The 27,040-nt window shown below is 45.5% G+C and overlaps 2 protein-coding genes across 2 annotated transcripts; one reads left to right on the top strand and one right to left on the bottom strand.

Annotated features, from left to right (window-relative positions):
* The first annotated feature begins 123 nt into the window (after positions 1-123).
* Positions 124-4,141, top strand: LOC110982342 (uncharacterized). The gene is made up of 3 exons (XM_022240673.2): positions 124-838; positions 1,521-1,650; positions 2,818-4,141. The coding sequence occupies exons 1-3, from the start codon at positions 235-237 to the stop codon at positions 2,924-2,926; spliced, it is 843 nt and encodes a 280-aa protein (XP_022096365.2). The 5' UTR covers positions 124-234; the 3' UTR covers positions 2,927-4,141.
* Positions 3,878-27,031, bottom strand: LOC110982340 (CCR4-NOT transcription complex subunit 4-like). The gene is made up of 21 exons (XM_022240670.2): positions 26,947-27,031; positions 23,339-23,472; positions 22,249-22,317; positions 21,312-21,424; positions 20,311-20,400; positions 19,780-19,840; positions 18,863-18,949; positions 18,058-18,222; positions 17,275-17,342; positions 16,713-16,997; positions 16,100-16,383; positions 15,527-15,721; positions 14,800-14,871; positions 14,185-14,304; positions 13,345-13,494; positions 12,493-12,620; positions 11,317-11,455; positions 9,820-9,924; positions 9,212-9,328; positions 8,176-8,262; positions 3,878-7,158 (listed from the first exon to the last, which is right to left on the bottom strand). Exons 2-21 carry the CDS (start codon positions 23,390-23,392, stop codon positions 7,145-7,147), a joined length of 2,403 nt encoding a protein of 800 aa, XP_022096362.2. The 5' UTR covers positions 23,393-23,472; positions 26,947-27,031; the 3' UTR covers positions 3,878-7,144.
* Between the last annotated feature and the right edge of the window lie 9 nt (positions 27,032-27,040).

The following is a 27,040-nucleotide window of genomic DNA, read 5'->3' as shown; positions in this document are numbered from 1 at the left end:
TGTGTAGTGACGTCACGCCCGTTACACGCAGGCGCTCTCAGCTTGTTTCGAAACGCCGCGCCGCGGCTCACGCGCGAAGGATCGCGCTTAATTCTAGAATTTATCATTCGATTCGCATCGATGAATAAAGTCGTTCCTATGCTTGTTTTCCAATCTAGAACCCAAGCACTGTATGGAATCATCGTGTTTAAACTTTGTCTACCATTATAGATCCCCAAACTAAAAGGTCTCGAAATGACCGTGAGGACGTCTGTGATTCTGTCGTTACTCTTGACAACTCTCCTCGTTAATACCGTCAGTGCAGATGAACAGACTGCGGCACCAACGGAACGGAACGGTTCTCCCTCTAAGAACGAGGGGGAGAACTCCCCAGCCCAGCCTGGCCAATCTACCCCCAAAATGACTGAAGGATCCGGCTCGCGCTCAGGCGAGGAACCGATTCGCGATGACGGCTCAGCTGAGCAAAGCCGACCTCGCCGACAGACGGCAGGAGGGCATCCCCACTTCCCGCCCGGTTACACCGCGGGGCATGAAAGTTTAATGCAGAAATATCACCAGCACATCGCCGATAGCCACCGGTGGCACTCAGCCGACGCCAACCGGGGCAAGGGGCGATCGCTGCAGGCCGGGGGGCGCCAGAAACAAGTCTTCCCGTACGCGGAAAGACGGCAGATCGCGCAGCCGAGGAAATATCGCTTCGACGAGAACAAAGTGGGGCATCGGGTGACAAAGACCCGGGTTCACTTCACCCCTCTCGGAGTCGCCGCGCCGGTGGGCCCCATTCGGGAGGAAAAACGCCTGCAACGAACGTACAGCAAATACTTCAGTAAGGACGATGGTAGGTGTTGCACCAGGGAGGGAAATTATTCCTTCCCCTTTTGTCTTTGTGTTTTTCATTCGCGTTCTCCCACAAGGCGATGACCGATGATCCTCCCTCAGAGGACATTATGAGGAAAGAATAAGTGTTCTTCATGTATTGACATTTCCCATTATTTCAAGGTAATCATAAACATGTGAAGATGTATGTATCCCAAAATACAGTTGAACTATAGACCTGATTACGATGAAACAGGTCTGTCTTTCAAATCGACCCATTTTATGATGTTCTTGACCTTATCATTATGGCAGTTATTGTGAGAAATACTAGATGAGATGGGCCTCTCTTGAAAAATCGTGTTATTATTATTTATTTATTTCTGGTAATGACACCAAGGATTCCTCAAAAGCGCCCCAGGCACTGTAGCTCGCAAACCTGAAGAAACCTGTAGAGAGGAGACAATGAGAAGCAATTTTAGAGGTGGGAAGAAGACGCCAGAGGAATTTTCTGGGTAAAACCCACGGAATCAGGTAGGGACTGAAAACCCAATCCACGTGTGGACCGGGCCAGGATTCGAACCCTGACCGCAGAGGTGAGAGGCGAGGAAAGAACCACTACGCCAACCCGACTCCCCCCCCCCCACAGCCGGCCGTATCGCGTGCAGTTGCAAGTATTCCCAACGCTTTATTTATTTTTCCTACAGAGCAAAACAAATTCTTGCCACCCAAGCATCTCCTTCGCAACTGTTGGATGCAGGCAATGGTTGCGCGGTCGTTCTCACCGAGTTGCAAAGAGGACGGCACCTACAGCGCCAAGCAGTGTCACAAGAAACGGCAAGGATCAAATTCTGTTGTTTTGTTTGATTAGGTCGGATTGGGTTGAGTTGGGTTCGGTTTTCTTGTTTTTTGGGGGGGTTCTCGCTGATTAGATATTGTTTGGTCATATTGAGTTGGGTTCGGTTTTCTTGTTTTTTGGGGGGTTCTCGCTGATCAAATATTGTTTGGTCATATTGAGTTGGGTTCGGTTTTCTTGTTTTTTTTGGGGGGGGGTTCTCGCTGATTAAATGTTTACAGTTGAACACATTGAAAAACACTAATAAGGCAAGGTCACGTCTGTAACAAGGACAGTTTTAGGTTAGAAGTCTTTGTTTTCTTTGTTTGTCTATTTGATACAAGGTACCTGTTAACAAGGAAATTTGTAAAGTCAGAAGGACCCTGTTATAACAGCGGTTTTTTCACTGTGTAAAACTTTCGGTCGATGTATTTTATTGTACTTATCGGATAACTTCACAGAGCTGTCATTCTCAACACATATTGCTGAGGCAAGATATGGCAAACTCGGGTTACCAACCAAAATGACTGGATCTCGGCTAATTTTGCGTGGCACATACATTTGTTTAGCAGTAGGCCTATGTTCTGCTTAGTGGCTTTACGAACTTGAATCCTGGCCTTAGCAGGAGCAAATGCACAATCTTGAAGAAACCGTTTCTGAAAATGTTGCAATGCATCATGGGATTGGGGGAGCAGTACATTTTACGCCCCAAACTGGGTTGGGTGGTGATGTGCTGTGTTGGGATGGGTTGGGATGGGTGACTACGTAATAGACGCTCGCTTCCGACGCAGTGGAATGGCTGATACCCAGACAAAGGTTGGGTTGGGATGGGATAGACCAGAGTAGAATGGGTTTGGCTGGGATGGGTTGGGGTGAGATTGGGTGGGCCGCAATGAGATGGGATTGGTGGATTGGGATGGGTTGAGTAATCCGGGTCAAGTTGGGTTGAGTTTAACGCTCGATGTAGCCCAGCTGAGGGAGATGCAACAGGATGTGTACGAGTGTCTCGATCGGACACGACCGGCGGTAAGACTGGCGGAAGCAGGCGCCAGCCGGCAGTCAACAGCCAACAGCCGGCCTTAGCAACGATATCTGGCAGTGGCCTCTTATACTCAGGGGAAAAAAACACTGAACGTTGTCTTGTTAAAACCTCTCCTTTGTCGATGCAGATGTTGGTGTAGCAACAAACACGGCAAGATTGTCAACCCCTCTGGCAAGGACCGCGACCACGGCGTCTACTTCGGCATCAAGGCACTGACCCTCCGCTGCTCAACGTAAAGGAACCGTTCTACAGCGCCGGCAAGCACCACATTGTGGACAGCGCAGTGATGGGCTTTTTCTTATTGCTTATGACTGACTTAGAGGCGCGACACCTTGCCTGGTACTCTTTACTCACAGCTGTTTTTAATGTCAGGGTGTGACCGATTGTTCTCAACAACGCTTCCCTCTGAACCCTTCCCACATCGATCCTGCCGATATATGACCTATTTGGGAAGGATTTCCCCACCATACCCCCGTGGATAGCGACAGGACGATTGTGCGAAATAATCAGCACACTCTATTTGATCACAACAAACTTAAAAGACGGTCCAACAGCTTCCAAAAAAAGGAAAAATTTATTCAGGAGCGAAATTTGGCCCCAGTGGTGAATTAGCCATTGGTGAGCACGTTGGTCATGTAGGCCTACATTCTTCAAAATAGGGCATGGAGCACTGAGCTGCTGTGGCCCAGTTTGCATGGAACCACATCTTAAAAGGAACCAAACTGGGTTGTGCAATCCATACATCTTAAACACGGGTGGGTGGTCATTTTCTCAGATTTTTGATCCCTCATCCTTTTTTCCCCCCGAGGACAAAAAAAAAATTCCCTGATTTGTTTCAGACGGTCCATGTGGGTGAAGTGGAACTTTGTTCATGTCCTTACCTCTCACTACCATGCCCCTTTTCCCCCCCACAGGAATACAAGTAAGGTTCTTGTCCAAAGCCCAAAAATAAGGAGAAGCCAAAATATACCTAGTAGTGGCCTAAAATCAAATTATTTTACATAAATAAGCCGGATAAGGCTTTCGCTTGAAAATTGGCATCCTCGTTTCCGAGATGACAGAGGGTAAAGGGAAAGAAATCCCTCTTTTTGAGCCCTAAAAATCAAATTGAGAAGTCACAGCCATCGAACAAATACCCTACAGTGTGACAAACCTTGACAAACAGAAGAGCATAAATCAAGCCAAGCTCGCCGTTTGTTTCAGGTATCAGACCTTGTTTATTTGTTCCTTGCTATAAGTCTTTTCTTTTTGCCTCTTCGGAGGACTCCCAGTAACGTCCGAGGACACCTTGCAAGTTATCCGCAAAGTTCAAATCTTTGCAAGTTTCAAAGAAACAAAAATATGCTCCTCGTCTTTAAATGGCATACTTTAACTGAAGAGAAAAGCTCACCAACTGAAAGCAAATTGTAATTGTATTGTAATAAATTGTTCAACTTCTTGCGACCACCACATTTCCGATTTCATTTCTGTTTATTGCATTATTTATCCTTTGCAAAAGAAATTAAACTTTTGGGCAGCGTTTTAATGTTAGACTTCCTTTCAATCTGGATTTTGGCAACCAAATCTTGTTTTATCTCCATCATCAATGCCACCCCCACTTATTTAGCGTGATCATCCAAGAACTTAAACAAATAAAAGCGGGTATACATAATGGCCACTGCCCTATCAAGACAGGATGTGCCCGTACCTCAAGGGGTCTTGTCCCTAGGAAACAAATGCAAACCAAATCCGCCCCAACGCAGGTCGAAAAGACCTTGATCGGGTGACATGTCCCCTGGACTGGAAAAGCCCTAACACAGGGATGTCATACGTCGCTCTACATGAGCACAGATCAAAGTCAAGCCACTCTTTAATTTGCAAGAGACACATCCTGACCTCGAAAAGGACACACCTTCCCAGTCACTGAATTCAAATTCCACACCAACACATATTTCCCGTATCAAGAGCTGAACGATTTTCTTTTAAGTAAATGCAGCATATTCCAAATATTAAATGCCCGGCTGCAGGCAGAGTTTCTTTAAAGCCCATAAAAGGAGAAAATATGTGTGACATGAACGTGGGTACAGGTGACTACAGTGGCACACTCTCACATTTTCCATGGTGCCCCCAAAAAGTTTCCCCTGGCAAAAGACGAGTCTCTGTACAAAGTGTGTCCCTCAAAAACAGCGCCCTCGCTGACCTCTCAAACACCCGCGGCACTTGTCCAATGCTGACTTACTCCAGTCTGTCAGAATGGTTAGAACGCCCAAAACCTACCAGAGAATACATGCATCTTTTCCCTCGCAGGGGCACGGTTTTTGAGTACAAATAGCCAGAGGGGTAGCCAGGGTTCCAGACAAAGGGTGACGCACTCATACCGCTCTGCAGCCAGCGTGAACAAAGCACGGTTTGTCGTGTGGTAACTAACCCCACATTTCAAAATGCACAGACTAGTTCAAGTGAACCCACCAACTCCTTTGGACTTCTGGCCAGAATTGTTCGCTTGTCCAGCATCCTCCACGCCCAGGAAACCGAGTGCATGCTCTCAATAACTTCAACTTCAAGCAGACGTCCAGCCCAACGTGTTTCAAGTGTCACTGACCCACCAGTTCCACCTTCCTCACTCCAGCGAGATCCCCCAAACGCCACAGGTGAACCTCCGAGGAATCTGTGAACATTTTTTTTATTGGGGTTCAAAAACCTGGCTTGTCTAACTGGCTGCAGAGTGGTCATATCTGTCGTTGTGATCACGGGTGAGTCTTAAAGACGACCAGTGGTTGAGGCAGAAACGAGGCAGGGAACCTCATTCACAAGTGGCATGAGGAGAAACAAAGATCTTTCACCCGGACCCAAATACTTCTTAACCCTAACCTTCCCCAACCACACAGAATTAAACAGTAGTAAAGTGTTAAATTCTGTGGGGATAGGTCTGGTAGGCCCAGACAGTCGGCTTTTGCATTGGGTTTGGCATAACTCAGAAAAACAAAGTCAAACAGCCTCTGAGCAACTTTGTGTAAATGGGGAAGGTTAGGGCCAGCAACCCTTGGGTGGGGGTTAGGGCTAATGTAATAGAGAGGGGCACTGCAAATGGTTAAATCCGAGAGTGTTTACCTCTGTACCAAAATCTGACAATGAAGAAATTTAAAGTTTGAATTAAGAGGCCTCCGAAGTCTTCATCAGGATTTCTCAATGGAAGAATTAGTAAATCTGCCTTTTTTTGACTTCGAGTGCAGAAGGCTTTGACACTGGGTGCACACCAATAACCTCCATAATGCGGTGCGTTGGCAAAATGCAAGAGCCGATAAGCAAAAACTTCCAATGGTTGTCAAGATTTACCAATCCCCCAACACATTAAAGTAACATTTATTGACCACACCTTCCCCAACCCCACAAAATCCTCCAAAACCCTCTAAATGGATTCAGTAGGATCTGGGAAGGCCGGGGTTCTTTGGGAACCCATCAAAATCCAGAGAGTCTCACTTGGAGACTAGCCACACACACCCAATTTCCGTTCTACCATTTTGTTAATAATTTACTTAGCTACCACCTTATATGTCTCGATTTTAGATGAGCATCTGAAGAAACAATCACTGCCTTTCTTTCCTTTTAAATATATTCTCTACTTGCCTTTTCGTAAATCTTTATAAAGAATTCATTTTCATACATATATTTTATTTTCCAAAAACATAAATTTGTGACCACGTCAACCCGCACTTCCGAACAAATTCATCTCTGCAATGAAAGGACAGGAAAGAACAATTCTCTTCTTCCTACAACTTCCTACAAGTTCTTTTGTTCTGTTCTTACTGGCAATTTCACAAATTCATTGAAAATGTGGACTCGACAGTTTCTAGAAATTGGGCGGGCAAAAAGAAAAAGCAGTTTGGTGTGATTTCTGTGGGCCTTAAGAAGAAGATATTACAAGTAATTCAAAACAGAATTTTATTTCATACATTTCCGCAACGCCGGTGAAAAATTTCAAGTACACCCGAAGCAATGCGTAAACCTTTCTGACTTAAATTTGATAAGGACACTGAAAAAACTCAGGATTTTAATTTGAAGTATTTTGTCTCAAGATGTACATGTATCGGACAAGTTAGGCGGTAAGAAATATTTTCAACATTCCAAGTTCTCTGCAACATATCTAAATTGATGGAAACACAAAACAATTACCAAAGAAGGTGCATTATATTTGTCACATGCAAAAAACTCATGCAGTTTCTCTTAATTTTTTCTTTTTTAATTGCAAGGTTACATTTTAATACACGTGAGTGTGTGTGACTAGTCTTGATCTCATAAATTAATTGCTTAAATAAATTGTTCACTCTTTCGATGATTTCGACTCCCTGGATTCGACGGTGCACAGAGCAGTCGCGGGCCGGGTGAAGTTGCACAATGCTCAGTGGTAGGAGATACTTTAGATATATCATTTCCATGGTTACGTTGCAGCATGCGGGGAACGGACGTACCTGGATTTAAACTGCAGGATCTGTGGAGGGTGAAAACAACACAAAACAACGGAGAAGGAAGTTGTTAGATTGCGGCGGTTCTCGGCTCTTGAGGCCTGCAAGAGACCTACGAGAGTGGAAAGTGTTGCCGTGAAAGTCGGGAACTTCAATCTGCTCTGTGTAGGCGGGGGGGGTGGTTAAAAAAAAAAGGCCCCAGACTGATTTTTGAGCGAGAGGACACTTTTGCTTAGAATGACTGTCTGCATGGGAGACATGGGCTACATGGCCAGCACTTTTTTCACCGGTTAGTCAAGTCCATTTGGCCTGCGTGCATTTTCGTCCAGGACTTTCAGGACTCAAATGTGGCAATGTCCACGACATTGGACACCATTTTGCAGAGAAGGGTGGTCAGCTGTTATGAACAGGAAGACTGCCCTAGCCACTACTACAAACTGACAAGGATGGCCTGTCAATTTATCATTATTTCATTAACACATCAAACGCAGCCGATCAAAAATGAAACTTGAGGGATTTCCATTTCCACGGCTTATCCACGATGTTCGTTCCTCTAACAACAGGATTCCAGGACACCCTCCCCCCAACCTTCCACGCCTTTCTAGGGCAACTTTTTTGTCAGGATTTTCCACGACCTTGGGAACCCTGATAAAATTCAAGGCAATGAGGTTACACCCTAGTGACAAGTCATATACATCCATCAACTCTGCAACAAAGGAAGGGCATTTCAAACTGAGTTAAAAATAGTTTACGGCAGCGTTGTATACGAGTCCATCACAATTCCCTGCAAAGTCCCTGCAAATCCATCACAAGTCCATCACTAGTCATTCTGTTTTTGCCAATACACAAGCTATTCAAATGAGCAGTGACAAAAGCATTCTTTTGTCACTGTTCACCCTGGTACTCATGACCTGCCCTGAGTGGGGACTCGTGACTGGACTTGTGAAGGGACTTGTGGAAGGACTTGTGATACAATACCGCTTTGCAAAATACGACCCGGCAAACAAAGCTTAAATGACGAAATTGCTGACTTGACTACTTACTCTCTGTTAATGTGTGACTGTGTGTGTCAGTGGAATTTGTGGGAGGTCTGAGGCCGGGGGGAGGGGCGTGTGTTGTCCAGGCTGGACCTGAAGCAATCAAGAATCAAAACGAGTCAAGAAATTGGGCACAGGATCAGGGCACAGTGTCTCGCAGTGTAGTAACTTCAGCTGTATGCATCCTCTTTGCTGTGGAAGAGCTTGACTCAATAACTCATAATCAAGTTACAAGTTACACAAGATGTGACTCAGTATAATTCAACAGGTTTACAGTGACTGACGAGTATGAGTGAGTCAAGCCCTCTTCACAGTGGAAGGGCTTGACTTAATCACCCATAATCAAGTTACAAGTTACACAAGATGTGACTCGGTACAATTCGGCAGGTTAAAGTGACTAACACTTGTCTTCCACAGGGCTTTATAATATTGCTTGATAGGTTACCGACTTCCATCTTTGAACTCATCAACATTGTGAATTTAGTATATGCTTGCACCACTTGCATGTGTACATGAAATACAAAGAAGGTGATCGATCAATTCTGGTGAACAGGACCGCCACCAAATTTGACTCTGGGGACGTTTTTGGAACGAGTGGATTCGGCTTAGACTTGGATCTCGCTAATTCCAACCATTTTGAAGGACCACTCGAAACCACATGTTCAAGCTCTGACTGGAACTCGGGAAACCGAGGTCTAAGCCGAACCCACTAGATTTGAAACTGCCCTAGGCTTCATCGAACTAGTTTCTCCATTGTTGAAAAACGCCATCTGTATACAATGCAGTCTGGTCATGTTCACTGGCAAAACTCCAGCATATGATTATCCCACACCAGATGCAGCTTAGTCCGAGTACATTTTTCGGTGTATCGCAGCTGAAGGGTAAATCACATGCAGTCGCGCTGTGACATCCAACAACGGTGCCGGTCGTGTCACGATTTGCCAAAGCGGCGGTGCACAGTGGTCGCCGTACAAGTGCAGGAACAAAACCGTGTGTGGTTTGAAAGAACAAAAGCCAACCAATGCAGGGTGAGGAGACCTACCTCTGTTTGCATATGCATGAGCTGGGAACAGGTGATTGGCTGAGGGATGGGAGGGTGTGTCCCCATCTGTCAGTGTCTGTAATGATTTTAACCAGTGTGGTTGTTCTTCTGTGGGGACTGCAAATTAACAAAACCAAGACAGCCAAACAGTCAATAAAAGGAAAGAAAGCCAAGCATGCTCTAACAAGTACAAAATAATTCCAGATAAAAATCTACAGAGCAACTAACTTCAATTAGCGAGTATCTAGGGATGTCACAACATCTACAGATGTACACAAACCTACACGAAGTACGGCACAGTGGATGACGATAACAATGGTTAGCAAGCACATGGCACAAAGGTCCCCGGAAGCCGTGTCTCAACAACCTGGCTGCGGATTGCAATTGCAGATGACTATGTAGGGAGTAGCCACAGCCACTAATTGTAAACTCATGTGCCCAGTAATTCAGATAAGGACTGGTTTTCATCTGAATGCGCACAAGTCCGTAGAAGGCTGACATTGATGCCAGGCACACCACTGGCATTCAAGTGTATTTCTCTGTTCCACCGTGAAAAGGTGGTGGTGGGGGGGTGCTACTTGGGCATGGTTTATGTGCAGTCAACTGACCTTCTTTTTCTGTGAAGCCGGGTGCGTGTGTGCTGTGGGAGTTGACGCTGATTATTGCGGGGTCGTGAACCATCCAGGTCTGGGACTGCATTCCGGGCCAAATGTCTGCGACGGAACGTGGAAAACATTACCTCAATGGATGGAACATTGCATCAATGGATAGAACATTGCATCAATGGATAGAACATTGCATCAATGGATGGAACATTGCATCAATGGATAGAACATTGCATCAATGGATAGAACATTGCATCAATGGATGGAACATTGCATCAATGGATGGAACATCGCACCAATGGATGGAACGTTGCATCAATGGATGGAACGTTGCATCAATGGATGGAACATTGCATCAATGCATGGAACACTGCATCAATGGATGGAACATTACCTCAACGGATGGAACATTGAATCAATGGATGGAACATTGCATCAATGGATGGAACATAGCATCAATGGATGGAACATTGCATCAATGGATGGAACATTGCATCAATGGATGGAACATTGCATCAATGGATGGAACATTGCATCAATGGATGGAACATTGCATCAATGGATGGAACATTGCATCAATGGATGGAACATAACATCAATGGATGGAACATTGCATCAATGGATGGAACATAACATCAATGGATGGAACATTGCATCAATGGATGGAACATTGCATCAATGGATGGAATACTGCATCAGTGGATGGCAGTATGGCAGAGTACATCAAATGATGGAATATAACATTAATGGATGGCACATTACAAATCTCATGAGCTTTGAACTCTAAAACTCAGTAAGTACCCCCCTTAACCCATACACTCTGGTGCTCCTGTTGCAAAGACATTTTTTGGATCGAACAGGACCTAAGGGCTTTTGCTGTCCGTCGTGAGATCATGTTCACATCAGTTTTAGGACAGTTGGACGTTGCTTTAGACATGCAATGTCCATTTTTTCCAAGATACTGAACTCCCAACACCCTAGCTATTAGTACTCGGTCACAAAAGATTGCTGGTGGAATGGATTGTATAAAACGGTCTCGTAACGGCTACCAATAGCGACGGAGGTGTGGAACTAGGTTTGATCACAGCTTGTCTGAAAATCTCTCCATATCAAACGCCTGTCAACCAACGGTCAGTCTCTCGCTCCAGTCCTTTCAACTCAAAGCATCTGGTAACGAGAAGACAAGCCCATGGGAAAAAATTCAACTTGGCATCCGGCGCACGGCCGAACACCGCGCACTTCAACCGACATTGGTTGTGCGACGCTTCAACGGAACTTTGTTGCACACTCTTGGCATGTCCTCAGGCGAACGCGCTCGTGGGTTTCCCCCACCAAAAATAAGTTGTTCTCTTGCCATCTCTCATTCCTGCGTTTTCTGTCTATGAATGAAATAAACAAACAAACAAATACCCCAACAAATAGACAAATAAACAGACAAACAAACAAACAAACAAACAACCCCACAAACAAACAAACCAACAAACACAAACCAAAACACACCTGAGTTTTTGTGTGTGGCTGAGCGGGCGGTGTTGCCAGCGGGATTGGCAACGTCAAAGCTGATGTTGATGTTGTTGGGTAACAGTGCTCTCAGGCCGTCCTGCCAGCTCTTGACGGACTCTGGGTGTTTGGTCTGCGCCTGGGAAGGGGACAGGAAGGATGAGAGGGAACGTGACAAGGTGCCTTTGTGATGTAAGTGCAGTTTAACCACTTTGTGCCGGGGTAGCCCGGTACCGGAGACGTTGGCTTTATACGCACAGCCAGGGTGCCCGAAATCAGACAGAGCTGGGCCTTGTGACAAACGACAGTACTCGGAACAAAAGACCGGGCTGCTGGAAATTGCAAACATTTTTTCAGTTGTCAATAACGATGGTAGTCCGTCATTGTTTTGAAACAGTATACTAAAATGATGCAACACCGCACAATCTGGACTCTCTTTACAAGGCGGCAGGCCTGGCTGAAATACTCGGGCGTCAACAGATGTTGTCTCTCAGATTAGAGTAGCCACCAGACAGTCATTCGTGTAGGCGTAAACATCCAGTAAATGAAGTTATGAATTTTTGAAGAATTTTGAAAACGGAAAATCTTGAAAATCCCACGGGAACTCGTCATGCAACTTCAAATTAAACCCGGCAGAAAGTGGTTAACCATGACTATGTCAGACACCCGAAAATGCCGCTTTATTTTAACGTTGTCATACACAGTGAATGACAAACAGTCACGCCGTTCACTGGAACACCAGTTACGTTCCCACGCTGAATATAAGGCAGGAGCTGAAATGAACAGTGTTTAGGCCTGAAATTTGCCAGCATTTCAAATGAAGAAATCGGGTTCTGGCCTATCCCTATTAGAAATACTACGGTGGGACTTTGCCAACATTTGTTCGCCGATCACTTTACTCTGAACAGTCGTGAATCGTTCAAAAGTAGGAGAATCCAGAATTTGGGGTGTCGGAGTTTGAACGCGTGGATTCGCCAAGGGAAACAATTTAGATGAACTTCACTGAGATGTAATTCATGGAACTCTTGCAGCGGGCGGAGGAACGTAAAAAGACAAACTCGGCATAGATGAATTAAAGTTGAGAAACTTATCGCCACAAACGGAGGGGGGGGGGAAGACTTTGAAACAGTCAGACAGACAGATGGAGAGACAGATGGACAGGGCTTGATGCCTCACCTGTGAGGGTGAATGATGTGGTCTGGGATTGCGGTTGTTGAAGCTGGGAGGAGAAGAGATGTGCTGGGGTTTTGAGTCGGCCGGCCGGTCCATCTGCAGCCAGTTCAGCATCTTACTGCCGCCTGCATCTGCCAAAGATTATCAAGGGGTTCTACGGGTTATGTAACATCTGAGCCTTCCCCCAAATCCTCAGCTATTCCAGTTGTACTCAATTGTACAGGACAGAACACAGAGAGCACTAAAAGTGTATTTGCTGTCCTCAGAGGTCCAGCTTTTGTCCTCGGTAGTATGTGCCTATTGCTGTAGGGGAGACAACTGTGGACCAGCGTAAGACCAACACAAGACCTCCGGTCTGAATTCAAGTCACAAGCTGGTCAAGTGAACTGCAACGAGGGCATTCTCTTGCCACTGCTTGGAACTGGTCTTGTTTCCGGTCTTGTGACCGTATCGACTACAAGAACCGTATGAACAACGGGAAATGCAATGCCGTCCTCTCGGAGGCACGGCACAGCACGACCCCATGTGCTCGTTTATGTATCCGGTAAAGAGCACGGAAATCAAAAAGGTCTCCAGTTTTTCCCAGTTTTCAAGACCTTCTTATGACTTTTCAGGGACAGATTTTTTTCCCAGGGATTTTTAAGGTTTTTTCCATGACTGTCGGAACCCCATTTTCAGTGCTTGGGAATTTCTTCCACGAAATTGGCACCTGGTATAGAGGGTCTGCATGGCTACCATCTTGCAGGCCAGCGCTTTTGTACCACAGGGTATTCACCCAGGAGGTTTCCCTACGGAACAAAAGAACTGCCCCGCAAGATGGCTACAGCGCAACGCCTCTAAAGGCGGGGGACTGACCTGAGCCCAAGCCGTGGTTTGCCGGGATGGTGAAGCCGGGAGGGGGTTGGGTGGCCTTGACGGGGTCAGAGGCCACGGCGATTCCCAGCTGCAGCTCCTTCTCCAGCAGGTCGGCCAGCCCCTTGTTGGACTCGTTCCACGGGTCAAATCCTGTGCGGGAAACCAGAGAGATAACAAAGGGAGTAACGTGGGAGCTGGGTTTAATAATGTGGTGATTATTTCCGTCTCTGCAGCCAAAGTTCGATTCCCGGCTCGGTCCACACGCGGATCGGGTTTTCAGTCCCTACGTGTTCCTGTGGGTTTTACAAGCAAGGATATTTTGGGGGGGGGGGGAGTTGACTCTAACTTCTAAAACTGTAACTGCTACTCACTGTCTCCTCTCTACAAGTTTCTTCAGGCTTACGAGCAGCACGGTCTCAGGTATTCCAGGTTTCATTGCCAGAAATGCTTACTACACAATTTTTAACGAATAATATTTTCCTGCGACAAGGGATAATTCACTGTTTGCGTCATGGGCTCTTTTATGTTTAGCCAATTAGTGTGCTAGCTGTCTCAAAACCTAGACCTGAAACAAAGCAAGACTATTAATCTAGGCCTAACCCTCGGTATTCCTGTGAAATGCCAGGTATCTACTAGAGGGGACCAGCTCAGAGACAACGAAGAAAGGAAAGGCGCCTTATTTTCTCAGACTATACGTAGTATGGTGAATCTACAAATGTCACGTTAAAGTGACTGGCTGACATCCCCAAGCAATTCCTACATACTTCCTGCTTTGCTAGGCTGCGAACCTCGTGAAATGTTTGAGTCGGGGAGTCTGGGAATATGTCTTCATGTACGTACCTAGATCGTCCTCGTTGAGCAGGTCTTTTGTGCCCGAGCTGAATCCAAATGCTGCTTGCCAGTCCGTGTGGCTGGCTACTGGCAACAGGTCATTATTCAGAATGACACCTTCACTCCAATCTTGATTGATAAGAAAGTAACCAAAAAAAAGTCCAAAAAGTCAGTGGGACCAAAAAAGTGGCATTTTGGAGCTTCTGCGATAACAAATATTTTCTTGACACTGACCTGCGCCCACTAATAGAATGAATCTCTCTTAATCTCAGACCAATTTCACTGAGCTGCCCAATGCTATTTTGGCTGAGCAAATTTAGGCCACGAGCAAAATGCAGCAGCACTTTAAAAAACTCCAGGAGAACCTATCACAAGATTTTCTAACATTATTGCTTACGTCGTCGATCTGGAAAAAGATTGCGACACTTCGCACAGGCAGATCCAAGTTAGTCCAGCTTGAACTAAGAAAAAATCTCACAGCACTCTGGCTTCATTCCAAAGTTTTGGCTAGGGCTGCCAACAACATGGGCATCAAGGGAAGCCGTTGGGCTGGTCAATTGCAGCCACATTCTATAGAGACATGTCGCTGTCAGCCGCAGCCGCAACCTTGGGACATTGACTCACCTCCTGCGGATGTCGGGCCTTGGCGAGGGGGAATCAATGGCGGCACGGTGCTACCACCCTGAAAGCCAGAACCTAGCAGGGAAGGGAGCAACACAAACTGTTAAACCATACTGTGTGCGCACCTCTTCAGCATCCTCTGACAGTCCTTCACAGGTGAAAAAACTTCCTGGTGTAAGTGGGCGTAAGGGTGCCCCTCTCCCCCGGAAAAAAAACCAGGAGCAAAAAACATGATTTAGGAAAAAAGGTGGTTTCCTTTCCTTGTTAAAAAGTACAAAATACCGAAACATAATAAAGAGAGGGCTTGTGGGAACACCATGACGATGGATCTCATTTGGAAGAGGTATGGTTCTCATAAGAACCGCTGAGTGTGTACTCGACGTTTCGACGTGTCGTCGCTCTGATAGTCCTCAACCCTTGAACCCTCCAACATGCCATAAAAAATTGTCTTGAACTTTGACTCCCCAAGACAAGTCCCCCCCCAATCCTTCATCTGTCAGAGGACTGAGGAATTCCTGTATGTGATCCCTGATCTGAATTATAAAAATTCAACTTGAGATCCCTGCAGACTCGCACATAAATTTACCAAAATCAGACGGGCGTGTTTGTTGTATCTGAAAGATCAATACGGCGTCGTTCATTAAAGTCGCACTTGTATTCAATGCGAGATGTTTCCGAGTTCTGAAAAAACCCATCCTCATAAAAGCAGGACGGAATTATGCGCACTCACCATTCACCGGCGGTTGTACGTGGGGGTGCGGCGGTGCCAGACCTGGTAGGACGCCCTGGTTCATATAACCGTTAGCGGCGGCGAGGAACGACGGTAACGACTTGTCCGCCTCAAACGAAGATTTCTGATTGGATTGGGACGACGTGCTGCCTGTAGGGACTGGTTGGGATTGCTCGGGACTGGGAGGGGGCAAGCCTAGATGGACAGACAAACAAACAGACCAAAATAACACAACAAATGAATCGGTGCTAATGAGTAATTGTAAACCCCAGAAACTCTGAACAAATAGCAGGTTGAAGGTTCCTGAGATCTATACCCGCATCAATCAGGATACTTGACGTGCTTTGACACTGCAACGGTGTCATTCCTTTGTCACCTGCTTGATCAACTTGCGACCACTCCAGCAACTGATTTCACGAAATGGTTGAACCACGTGCAAAAGAGATTTATGAAACAAATACAAGACATAGCTGAGCAATGTACTTAAGGTCCATTTCAGTTCATGCGACACATTCGGTTACACATAATAAATCACACCGATCTCAAGATGAAATCTTTCTTTGAAGGGCTCACCTTCTGTCGAGGGCTGTCTGACCCCTTTTATCTGTATGCTGATGCCCGTGGGTGGGGATTGGCCCAGGGTTTCCGGTGTGTGATTGCTGACGAGAGGCGGTGTATCTTCGGGAGACTGTGAGTATGGTTCGCTGGACTTGGCCTGCCCAGCCAATGCTGGCCAGGTGTCGCTACTGTTCGTGGTGGGCCACGGGTCACCGTGGTTCGTAACAGGCCAGGGATCGGTGTTGTTCGCGGGAGGCGAGTTATTTTGGCTAGTGGCAGGTGAGGCCGAAGGCTTTTTCCTATGCAGAATTCGAGACCAACAAAAATCAGACGGCACAGCAAACTTCCCTTTCAAGTACCCCCCAAAAATTAAGAAGTATCATTTTTCTAACAATTCAGAAGACATTTCTGGCAAAGAACCTCCTGAATCTGGGAAACTTCAAAGTCCATCTTCAGGACTAGAAGAAACAAAATACATATCAAACATTTGAGAAGGGGTTGCGGTCCACAAAAGATCCTCCAGGCAAGATTAATATTCATTTTTTTAATTAACTGAGCTCGCTTAAAAGGACTCCACTACTCTACTCAAGACAGAACTTGAAACTAAACCCCCGTCGCTAACAAGTACCTGGAGCTTTTCGAATGCTTCTTGCTATGCTCGTTGCCTGAGCTGCCGCTGCTGCCGCCGCTCTTCTGCTTGGGCTGCTGTTGCTGCGGTAGAGGCGGCGTTTCCGTCTGTCGTTTTGACTGCTGCTGCGACTGTTGTTGCTGGTGTTGCTGTTGTTGTGGCTGCTGTGATGGATGTTGGTGCTGATGTTGCGTTGACGGCGCTGTTGAGTGCGCCGACTGAGACTGGCCCGTACCACCGCCCAAAACTTCCTGAGCGAGTTTCTGTTCATATTCTTGGTGCTTCCTATCGCGGGCGCAACGGATGCGAACGAGGAAAAAAAACGTCGTTTTCAGTGACGGTTTCAGGATAAAAATCAACAACATGGAAGTGCACTTACAAATTGACCACAGATGTACATTCCGTTTTACTGTTGAGAATTCCGTGTATATCGTCCGATGTTGGGCCACGGTAGAAATGATTCAGAAATCCACAGACTTTGGAGCCGCCTGATGAATGGAAGTGCTTCTGTCACGAACAAAATTATGACCAGAAAAAAAAATTGTGTCTCCTCGGTACTCACCCTGCCTGCATATCCTCCTTGGTGAAGCTGGCCGCTGAGTCTCCCAACTCATGCAGATACATGCAGTCCTGAGGAGGAAAGCATACGTTCACCGATAAGATTTGAAGCTTTGCATGTTCAAGCATAGACAAAGGAGAGGGCTTGCGCTAACACTTTGTGGATAGATCTCTCGTTTGGAAGAGGTATGGTTCTGAAGAGCACCGGTGAGTGCCTACTCGACATTACAACCAGTGTACCTTGGTCGTTCTCCACTCCTGGGGAAGACCAGAGCACACCGGTCGGAACGTTGATTTTTTCCAAAGCTTTTAATAGGAGGACGCCGAGCGAGAACACGACCTGCCACACGTCCAGGAGGACTGCAAAGAGGCTTGGTGAGGAGGGGAAGCTCTCACCGCTGCTGGGGCACAGACCTAGGGGTTCAAGCGGGGAGCAGGCAGGGGAATCTCTGATTAAGGGGAGGAGAAGGTTCTTGAGAATGAGGCGACATTACTTGGTCGCTCATGAAAAAGAAAAAAATCCTGGGATCAAGAAAAATCCTGTTGAAAAACCCCGAAATCGGGAAAATCTTGAGGAAAAAAATCCCGAAATCGGGAAAATCTTAAGGAAAAAACACCGAAATCTGGACAATCTTGGGGAAAAAATCCCAAAGTCAGGAAAAATCCTACAGCAGGAAAAATCTCCCTCCAATTTTCACCTGTCATGAGATTAGAGATTTGAAAGGAGATAGGCAGAGATTGAAGGAGAGGAGAGGCGGGGTGGGGTTGGGAGGGGGGGTGGACTTACCGGTTTAGGACACTGGGAGTTCTTCAGGAAGTGGCTGCAGTATTTTGTCGTTCCTAGCGACGCCTTGAGGGTCCTCCCGTCCACATGCACGTTGTTGACCGCCTGGATCGCCTTCAGCGCATCTTCATACTTATAGTATGTTACATAGGCACTCGCACTGGGCCCCTGAGGTCGCATATAAACCGACCGGTAAGTCTTTACACTGACCAACACTGACCGTCCAGCCAGCTGACCCAGGGCTGCCTGCTATTTTATGTGAGAAAGGCCCTGCATGCAAATGGGTGCACTTGACATCCTAGACAGGTCATTATTATGCTTGGTGTTCAGGCAATACTCGTATTTTATTATCTGTTAAGGCCAGTTAATTGATCGGGGGAATGTGGAGGCAACATGAATTTGATGTCACAACAAATTTGATGCAAAATTTGCTCCTGTTGGAGAGAGTTCAACATCTGCAAACCGTCACAAATCTGCCGTAGCGTTTGCCTTTTTGCCAAATTTGAACAGGCCTTTCTGTCTAAATGAGGCCTAGGTATGATGCTCCTTATGTGTTTGGAATGCACAGTAAACTGTCGATAGCATGCCTCTTGGGTAACTTTAATTAGGAATGATTATCAGGCATGTGCCAAGTGGCAGTGTTTTGGAGGAGCAGCACGCAACATTTTCACTGATGCTACCATATTCAGCTCTAACAGCACAGCTACATGTATGCATACAAAATGCCACAGTAAAGAAGGAACTAGGGAGGAAGTGGGAACGCTGGCCGTCTGCGTCCACCTGTCTAGCCAAGCCTCTCCGTTCTTACCTGCGAGCCGGCGTAGGAAGTATTCTGGTTGATGACAACTTTGACAATCTTCCCGAACCTCCCAAAATACTCCTGCTTCTTCAAAACCTGGAGGCAGGGGAGGAAAAAAAAAACTGAGAGACACATCAAGTCAGACAGCAGGACGGAGTGACAGATTACTTCTTGAGGAACTGTTGGTCACTGGAAGGCCACGGGCAGGAGTGGAGAGAGAGGCCTGTCAGCCTTCAGTTGGCTGGCCACTTGCAGTGGCCAACGTTCAATAATGATGATGATGCTTACCTAGTCAAACTCCATCCTTCCGTTTTTTTTGTCTAAAGGTAACGGGAAACCACCAGGTATTAAAATATTTTGATCTTATCAGAAACTTCATCAAGATGGAGAAAGGCAAGAAATGAAGTGTGACTGGACGACAATTTGAATATACGTAATATACGTTGGGTACGGGCAAAAAACCGTTATATATATAATTAACATTTCCCCAACGCAAAAAAATACATCTTGAAGACAATTTGAATGTTTAAAACTTTCTCAGTGTGTTCGCGGCCCCCATCAAACTCAAGCGACTGCAAAAATATCACCAACGGATCCTAGCATCACTGTGATCGTGCAACACAGTATGCCACCATGATGAATTTGGTAATGTGACCATGATCAGGAGTCCTTGGATGCTACTGTAATCATGTGACTCTGTGACTGCACTGAATCGTGGGACGCAGTTAAACCTATAGATTTGTCACTTGTTAGCCTCTTACTGTCGTTCTCGGGGGACCATGTGGCTTAACTTTTTCCTGCCATTTTAACTAGCCTCGGCTAGTACCTTTCACAGTCTGCAATGGTTAACTAAAAAGCTAGTCTAAGATAAATTTCCTGGAATCCCTTTGGTGGGTGTGAAAATCCAGGAAAGAAGCCTTCTTTACCTCGGTATCTGCAAGTCTTTGGGAAAGACCCACGACAAACACCAAGTTCCTCTGGACCACTCTGCAATGCAAATTTCACAAGAAAAAAATGAAACATTAACAAGAAAACTCCTACAATTTTTCTTTGTACAATTTTTGCAGACACTCCGGGATGGCCAGCTGTTATGCGCTAGGGAGAAAAATAAAGTGAATGAGAGTGGTATTCATATGACAGGTGTTTTATGGCATAACAGTGGCAACTTTCCATAGAACGCCCCACAACCAATGATCTGTGATATAGCACTAAAGTGAATAGGTCTTACGCACAATTGTGTGTCAATGGCATTAGCGCAAAAGGAGCGTGGGACCCAAAATGTGCGCGTGCTCCTTTCGTTTGCGCTACAGTCCCTGGTTCAGAATGACGTCACACTTTGGTGATCTACAGCAGGCTGCTACCACGCAACTCTTGTAATTCTAGACGTCCTGCTGAGCGCCAACAAAATCGGTGAAAGTGGCACTCGTCGTTTTCTAGTGATAATGTACGTCTTTTACCTGACGCTGGCTAGGTGTTTGCGACTGTCCGTTATCTTCTGCTTCCTCTGGTGGTCCTTCTGCCGTTTCTCGTTCTTGATTCGTTGCAACCTGGAGAGCAAGTTGGCATCATTCCTCATTACATTACGACTTAACGTGGACCAGAACTGTCCACTCTATATAATTATTTGCCTGTCGCAACAAATGCCTCACAAAATGTGCACGGACGAATTTCTGCATAGATGTAACCTTACAAAATTTGGGTGCATGATCCATTTTTTTTGGGGGGGGGCTATGTGGACCCCCTGAGCATCACATGTGGAAAATATGGATGTTTGCTCGCCTTCTAAACCTTTCCTCACAGCACACAACGTGCCAAACTGCGACTCGTAACGAGGTCCACCTGCTCTGCGACAGTTCAGGAGTTTCAGACCAGGATGCCGGCCCTTACCACACACAACCAACCCTGAACAATTTACGGCCCCTAGGGGGAAATGCTGCTTGTTTCCAGCAGCATTTAACCCCCCCCCCCACCAACTGGAAGGTTTCAAGCGTCTGGAATACCATCCAGACGGCATCAGCTGCAGTGGGGAGGTCCAAGGGGCCCGCAGTACTGGTACCCGGGCATTTCCGGGATTTCTGAAATTGATTGGGACTCCATCCAGGAATTGGAATTACTTTTGGGACTGATTCCAATTTTTGTTGGTGAAAAATAACTTGAATAAAAAGAAAGCTACCTGTTTGGAGGTTACATGCGTAATGGTTATTAATTTCCCACTGAACACTTCTCTGAAATCGGAATTCTAATTAGTAACGAACAGCGTGCAGGAATTGAATCAGAGTCCCTTCCGTATTTGCTAGGTCCTTTCTGGAATCAGATGAACAGAATTCACCAGGATGGACGCTGGAACCTTCCAAAAAATGTGGAATCGTGATTCCGATTCCAAATTGGGAAACGATTCCAGTGGATTACTGAATGGAACGGCCCGACACTGACCAATCTGTGACCGCTGTACACTTACTCCTCTTCTGTCAGTGGCTTGAAGTCGGCAGGGCACTCTGGGTAGGCTTTCCTGCACGCGGGACACAGGCCGTTCTCGTCTGTGCGGATCCGATGCCAACAGAAACGACAAATCTACAGAAATGAAAAGCCGCAGTAGCATGACAATGTTATCGTGTGGGTATGGCGTGGGGACGTCAATTTCATACTAGGTTTTTTCCTTGGAACCAACGCCTAAATTCACACCGTCTTCTCAATGTGGTCCATGAGTTGCAAAAATATTACAAGACGGCTCAGGTGAGATTCGAACCCACAACTTCTTGCTGCAAGTGCAGACGTCTCAACCACTGGACCACCGAGTTTGATACGGTCGAGTGGTGGTCTCAAACCAAATGCAACGACAGGTAATCAATGACATCAATTCTTAGCACAGTAGGCTCATTTCCCTGTCGGTGCATGACGAATGTTGGGGAGTGCAAGCGCTCGTGCCTGTAACAGTCTGGCTTAACCCCAACTGCCCAGTATCTATCAAACTCCGACAGCAGGTTTTGTGAGGTTTTGGCAGGTTTGGTACCGTACCTGATGAACTTGATGAATTTTGTTGGACTTGGTATCAAAGGTCCAGGCTTATGGTGTTGAGTTTTGTGTAAGTTGGTCCACACAGCGGTCATTGTGTGCAGTGTCTGGCTTGCTGTACCAACTGTTAGACTATGCTTGATTTTGTCAGGTTTGGTACTGTTCAATGCAAGTCATCCTATACTGCATAGACCCATCCATACCATATCACTCAAACTCCAACGGGCTCATTCTGTTGGAGTTTATCAGGTTTGGTACAGTAAGCTGCATGTACAAGTACATAGACAAGTACATAAACCTGTTGGATTTTGTGAGGAGCCTAGGGGGTTAGGGTATAAAAATTCGGCAGACTGGATGCTGTAAAAGACTTCAGGCATACTCACCTGATACCCGCAGGTACAAGGGAAGAAGTTAATATCATCTATCTCCAGCGGTTCCATGCACAGGGGACACTGACGACAGAAAAGAAGAGTGATCACAGCAATTACAAATTAATACTGAAATACATTAACGCTTCTGGCAAATGAAATTAATTCTTTGGAAGTGCACATACTCTTATGTAGGGCTTGGGACTAGACAGCCGAGAGCCACTGCTAGCAATCATTTAGAATGCACATGACGACGATACGGGTTTGTGCACATTAAGATGAAAATTGTGCGTACTTAGTGCATGCAGGCGATACGTATCTGATCATCCAACAGCGCATTTAGCGCCAATTACAGGACGATAATGAGTGATGTGGTACATCGGAGCCATGTCTAATCACACGGCACCATCTACAGTTCCTCCACGGACTCCCTTTGCCCATCAGCGAGTGATGAGCCCACATCAATACCAAGGTGTTCATGCAGAGATCTTCCAACTTGAACTGTGTCAGGGACAACAAGCTCAGTGCATAGTACATATGTGTTACGGGGGGTTGTCGAGTCTTGAACCCAACAGCAACGTTTCAAAAAACAGCGACAGGTAGGCCCAATGCCACAGAGCTCCTCAAAATCATGTACTTACAGGGTTCCCACAGGAATCTGGAAAAACCAATTCCCGTAACTTTTCCAGGACTAAAATATGACAACTTCCATGACATTTCTGTGGCCTTTCCACGGCTTTTGTCCCCTCTGACAACAGGATACCGGGCCACCTCACTTCTCCCAGTTTTCCCACAATCTTCCCGGAACTTTCCAGGACAATGTTTTCAGGAGTCTCCATGACAGTGACAACCCTGACGCGGCAGAGAAAATATCTACATGTACCTCAAGAAAACAACTTACTGGGCAAATCGTCACAATGTGTACACTTTTTTGCGACTGGACTTCTGGTAATTTTTTTGCCATCAGTAAATTGAAAAATCATTTGGGTAAGTTTGTGGGCAACAAGGGGACCTGCCAGGTGAATAAAGTGAGGAACTGGGGTGTTTCAAAAAACAAACAAATAGACGAAGTTTTAGGGGTAAATACAAAAGGGACAGTGCTTACATCATCTGGTTCGTGGATGTTGTTCACGTTGTTGCCTGCTGCTTCTGGCTTCATGTTTGGCGATTCGTTTTTCTCTTTCTTGGAGTCCTCAAAGTAGAAGGAATACAATGTGCTTTTATAAAGTACTTCTGGCTCTGAAAAGTAAAAAAAAATGGATAAGAAAACCAACTTTTAAAAATTTCAGATTCTTGTGGCATTCACTGTCTCGTCCAGCCACCCAGACCTGTCCTGAGAACACGTAAAGATTATTCAGGACAGGCAGTTTTTGCTTCAATTACAAAGTTACAGAATCCCCTTCGTTTCACACATCTTTTAACACCCGCGCATTTAAATCTTTACAATCCCATCCCCAGCATTTGGCAGAATAGATACCATGGGCTCAGACAGCACCCTGGGCATGAGTTTACAGAGGTCTGCAAGGAGTAGTCAATTTTTGTTTTTACACTGCGTGACAAAGGGCAAGCAGATGCCTCAAGACCTACATGAACATGTCAGGACTCTGATTAGCCACTCGATCGGACGCTAAGATTGGATAGATCAGAAACAGGTTTTTTACTCCCGTTCCATGAACGGGGATGAGATTGACCAATGATAAAAACAGCTGAAAAAAAACATAAAGAAGCTGAACTGTGAAAATCTCCTACACTTTTGTACACAGCCAGTGAGGAAAAAAAGCTGAAATCCCACACAAAAAAAGCTGAAATCAGCTGAAAAACTGAGAAATCTCACCCCTGCACATATCATCCCTTTTAAAAATTACCCTATATAAAGGATTTTTCAGTAATACTCCAAAACAAAGAACTGCACTTTCACAAATATGAAGGACAGTTGACTTGAAATGTGACTGCCAATCAATGATAACTGGATTAAATACACGTACCAAGCATCTTCACACTGCTTGATAGCTACAAAATAGAAAAGCAATACCTACACATACATGTACATATGTGTATATACATGTATGTACCTTTGGGCGTTTGCCAAATGTCAAATATGCTTAGAAGATAAAAATCAGAATCACACAGATTTTCAGTACCTGTTCTGGACACACAAATGTTCTGTGACAGGCTAAAAGCCACTGCACTTCATTTGTCAATCTATACTTCAGCTGTTGAATATAACAGGACGGCTGACAATATGGAAGTTTACATTCAACAATGGGGTATATATGTACACAGTTTTAAAAATAGAAATTTAAATATTTTTCCTTTGTAAATCATTTCCTGTTGCCATTCCAGAAGCTAGAGTTTGTCTTTCTTGGTTTAGTTTGCTCACAAAAACAGTTGTTCTGGAAACGCTAAACAAATGTGTGTCATGTTGCACAATAGGATTTCCTGGTAAGCGCACTTGTGTATGTTGTGACGTGTACACGTATCTTCCCATTTGTATGAGGAAAGAGGAGGGTCATGAAATACGGGGGAAAGTGGGGGAATTTGGAAAGGATGCAATGCCATTCCTCAGCCACTGATCATCAGTCATTGAAATGTTATGGGGAAAAGACAGAGTGGAGCCGGCTCCCACCCAAATACAGAGATCCTCTTTGTGGAGTCAGCAGCGGTGTTTCCCCTGTCAACTCTCATACGCGAGGCAGCCCACCTCACGACTTTTTGCTACCTCTAGTTTTTTAGCCAATACTGCCGCCTTGCTGGTGTAAAGATGAAATTATATCACTGGGATCCGTGGCATTCCTTTTCTCATAAATGTATCCGTTTTCTTCAATATTTCCCAGTCTATCAATTTGTTCTTGTTGTATGGCGAGATGTAAGTGAAGTTGATGGGTGGAACAACTCCTAAACTGTTGAAATCATGTGGAGCATGCAGTGCTGCCGCACTGGATTCCGTCTCTCGAAGTATTGATGCGTGAACGATGATGGAAAGGCAGGGAACCGGTCTAGAGCATTAGACCCCCCCCGACAACAACATAGTACATGTATATCTGTCTAACAACAGCATAAGGAAAATCACACAATCATAGCTTGAAATGGATTGAAACTGCTGGAACCCCTGGTGAGGATTTCTTTGACATGAGCAACATTGTACATAGTCAATAAATTTGCTGCAAGTGTTTGTGTGTACATGTACATTTTCACTTTTCAAGTATTTCGAAGACAAAATGCTTGTGTTTGCAACGAACCCAGCCAAGCATGATTTTCAGTTTGACTTCACCGTGTGTGCACACTGGTGTCCGGCTTGAATGCCCAGCTCAATTTCCTCCCTTTCTTACCAGCTCACATTCATTGCTACCTCAGGGGAAACCCTGGCGTAATCTATTGACGTCATCGGGGTTGGAACAACTTTCCAATAGTTGAAATCTCTACCTTGTTTTAAAGTCATGTCACCCGTTTGTCACTTTGCTCACACCTTTTCTCAAAATTGAAAAGAAAGGAAGAAAGAGAAAGATAATTCTCCAACCCCTCCAGAAGTGGTGGTCCTAGAGGACGCCATATACCCCACCTACTAGCTCCGTGAAAGCTGCCCTATCCTGCACTTTCACGTCTGAGTCGAGTCCAAACGGAACACGCCTCATGCAAATGCCCAAGCACATCGACTGGGTTGAACATCCCACACTTGTGCCAGCCAAGGACACTGCACATGTTCACGCCTCACACGGCCAAGTTGTCTCCTTGTCAAATTCGACTTGTCTTAAATGACGACTTTGTGCACAGTCGAGTTGTTCCTTCAGTTTAGTGGTCTCAGTGGTCGAGTTGTCCCAAGCAGAGTTGGCAAACCGTCCAGTTGCCTGGCTTCTGTGCTAAGTCGGCATAGCCAATTCTTTTGGGATCTCATTCTTCTTAATAGGAACTTGTGATAAAAATTTGTCTTTTTCTGCATGCTGTAGCTTCTCTATTTATATTTATAATTTCAAAACTTTTGGAATTTCAAGTAAAGCCAGCATTTAATTCACCGAAATACACGTTAGGCACAATTACAACCATGACAAATAAGAACGCTTTTCAGTCAAACTCCACAATAATTTTTTTGTGCACAAAATAATAAGAGATTGCTCTGCATTACACGTGTTCAAAAACATCTCAAAACATCCCTGCTTAAAATCAATTTTTCTTTGCTTTGCACAGTCTGATCAAATCTAAACTTAGGCCTGTATCGACATGATCGAAATGGAAAATAAGTAACGAAATGTGGGTAGGCATGGTTGGAACATGATGTTGGGGTCCGGGAGTAGACCTAGCCCCTAGCTGCTGACTGACCAGCTGATCCTCGTCAATATCACTTCAAAAACAACACTGACAGTTAGGCCTACTTTCCCCCCAACTTATTGTATAACGTCAGTGTGGAATGAATATCCAACTGTTAACAACGAAACAGGAATTTCCCCAAGCTGAAATACACTATGCCGTACGTTCTCTGCGTGTGACGTTAAATTTAATTAGCCAATGTCGCTGACCAGGCCCACACAAAAGTGAAAAGTTTACAATAAGGAATACACATCCATGACGTTGAGAAACAACTTAAATTCTTTCAATGAACTCATCAAAAATAAAACAAATTATTTAGTAGTTCAGATATTCCAATAAAATTTGACGAAGTACTGACACAGTCAAGGGAGAATACTGAAACATTTCGTCCAAAAGGCGATATTTACTTACGAGAATTTGGAGTACAACAGCGGGAACCGCAACCAGATCATGGGTTTTTGCAAGTGCGCGTGCGCAATGAAAATACCCCGGATGACGCAAGAGG

The sequence above is a fragment of the Acanthaster planci genome, linkage group LG21 (genome assembly GCF_054643075.1).
Source record: "Acanthaster planci isolate LZ-2023a linkage group LG21, COTS_SCS, whole genome shotgun sequence".
NCBI classification, from domain to species: Eukaryota; Metazoa; Echinodermata; class Asteroidea; order Valvatida; family Acanthasteridae; genus Acanthaster; species Acanthaster planci.
Note: the sequence above shows the minus strand (reverse complement) of the source record. Positions and strands in the feature narration are given on the sequence as shown.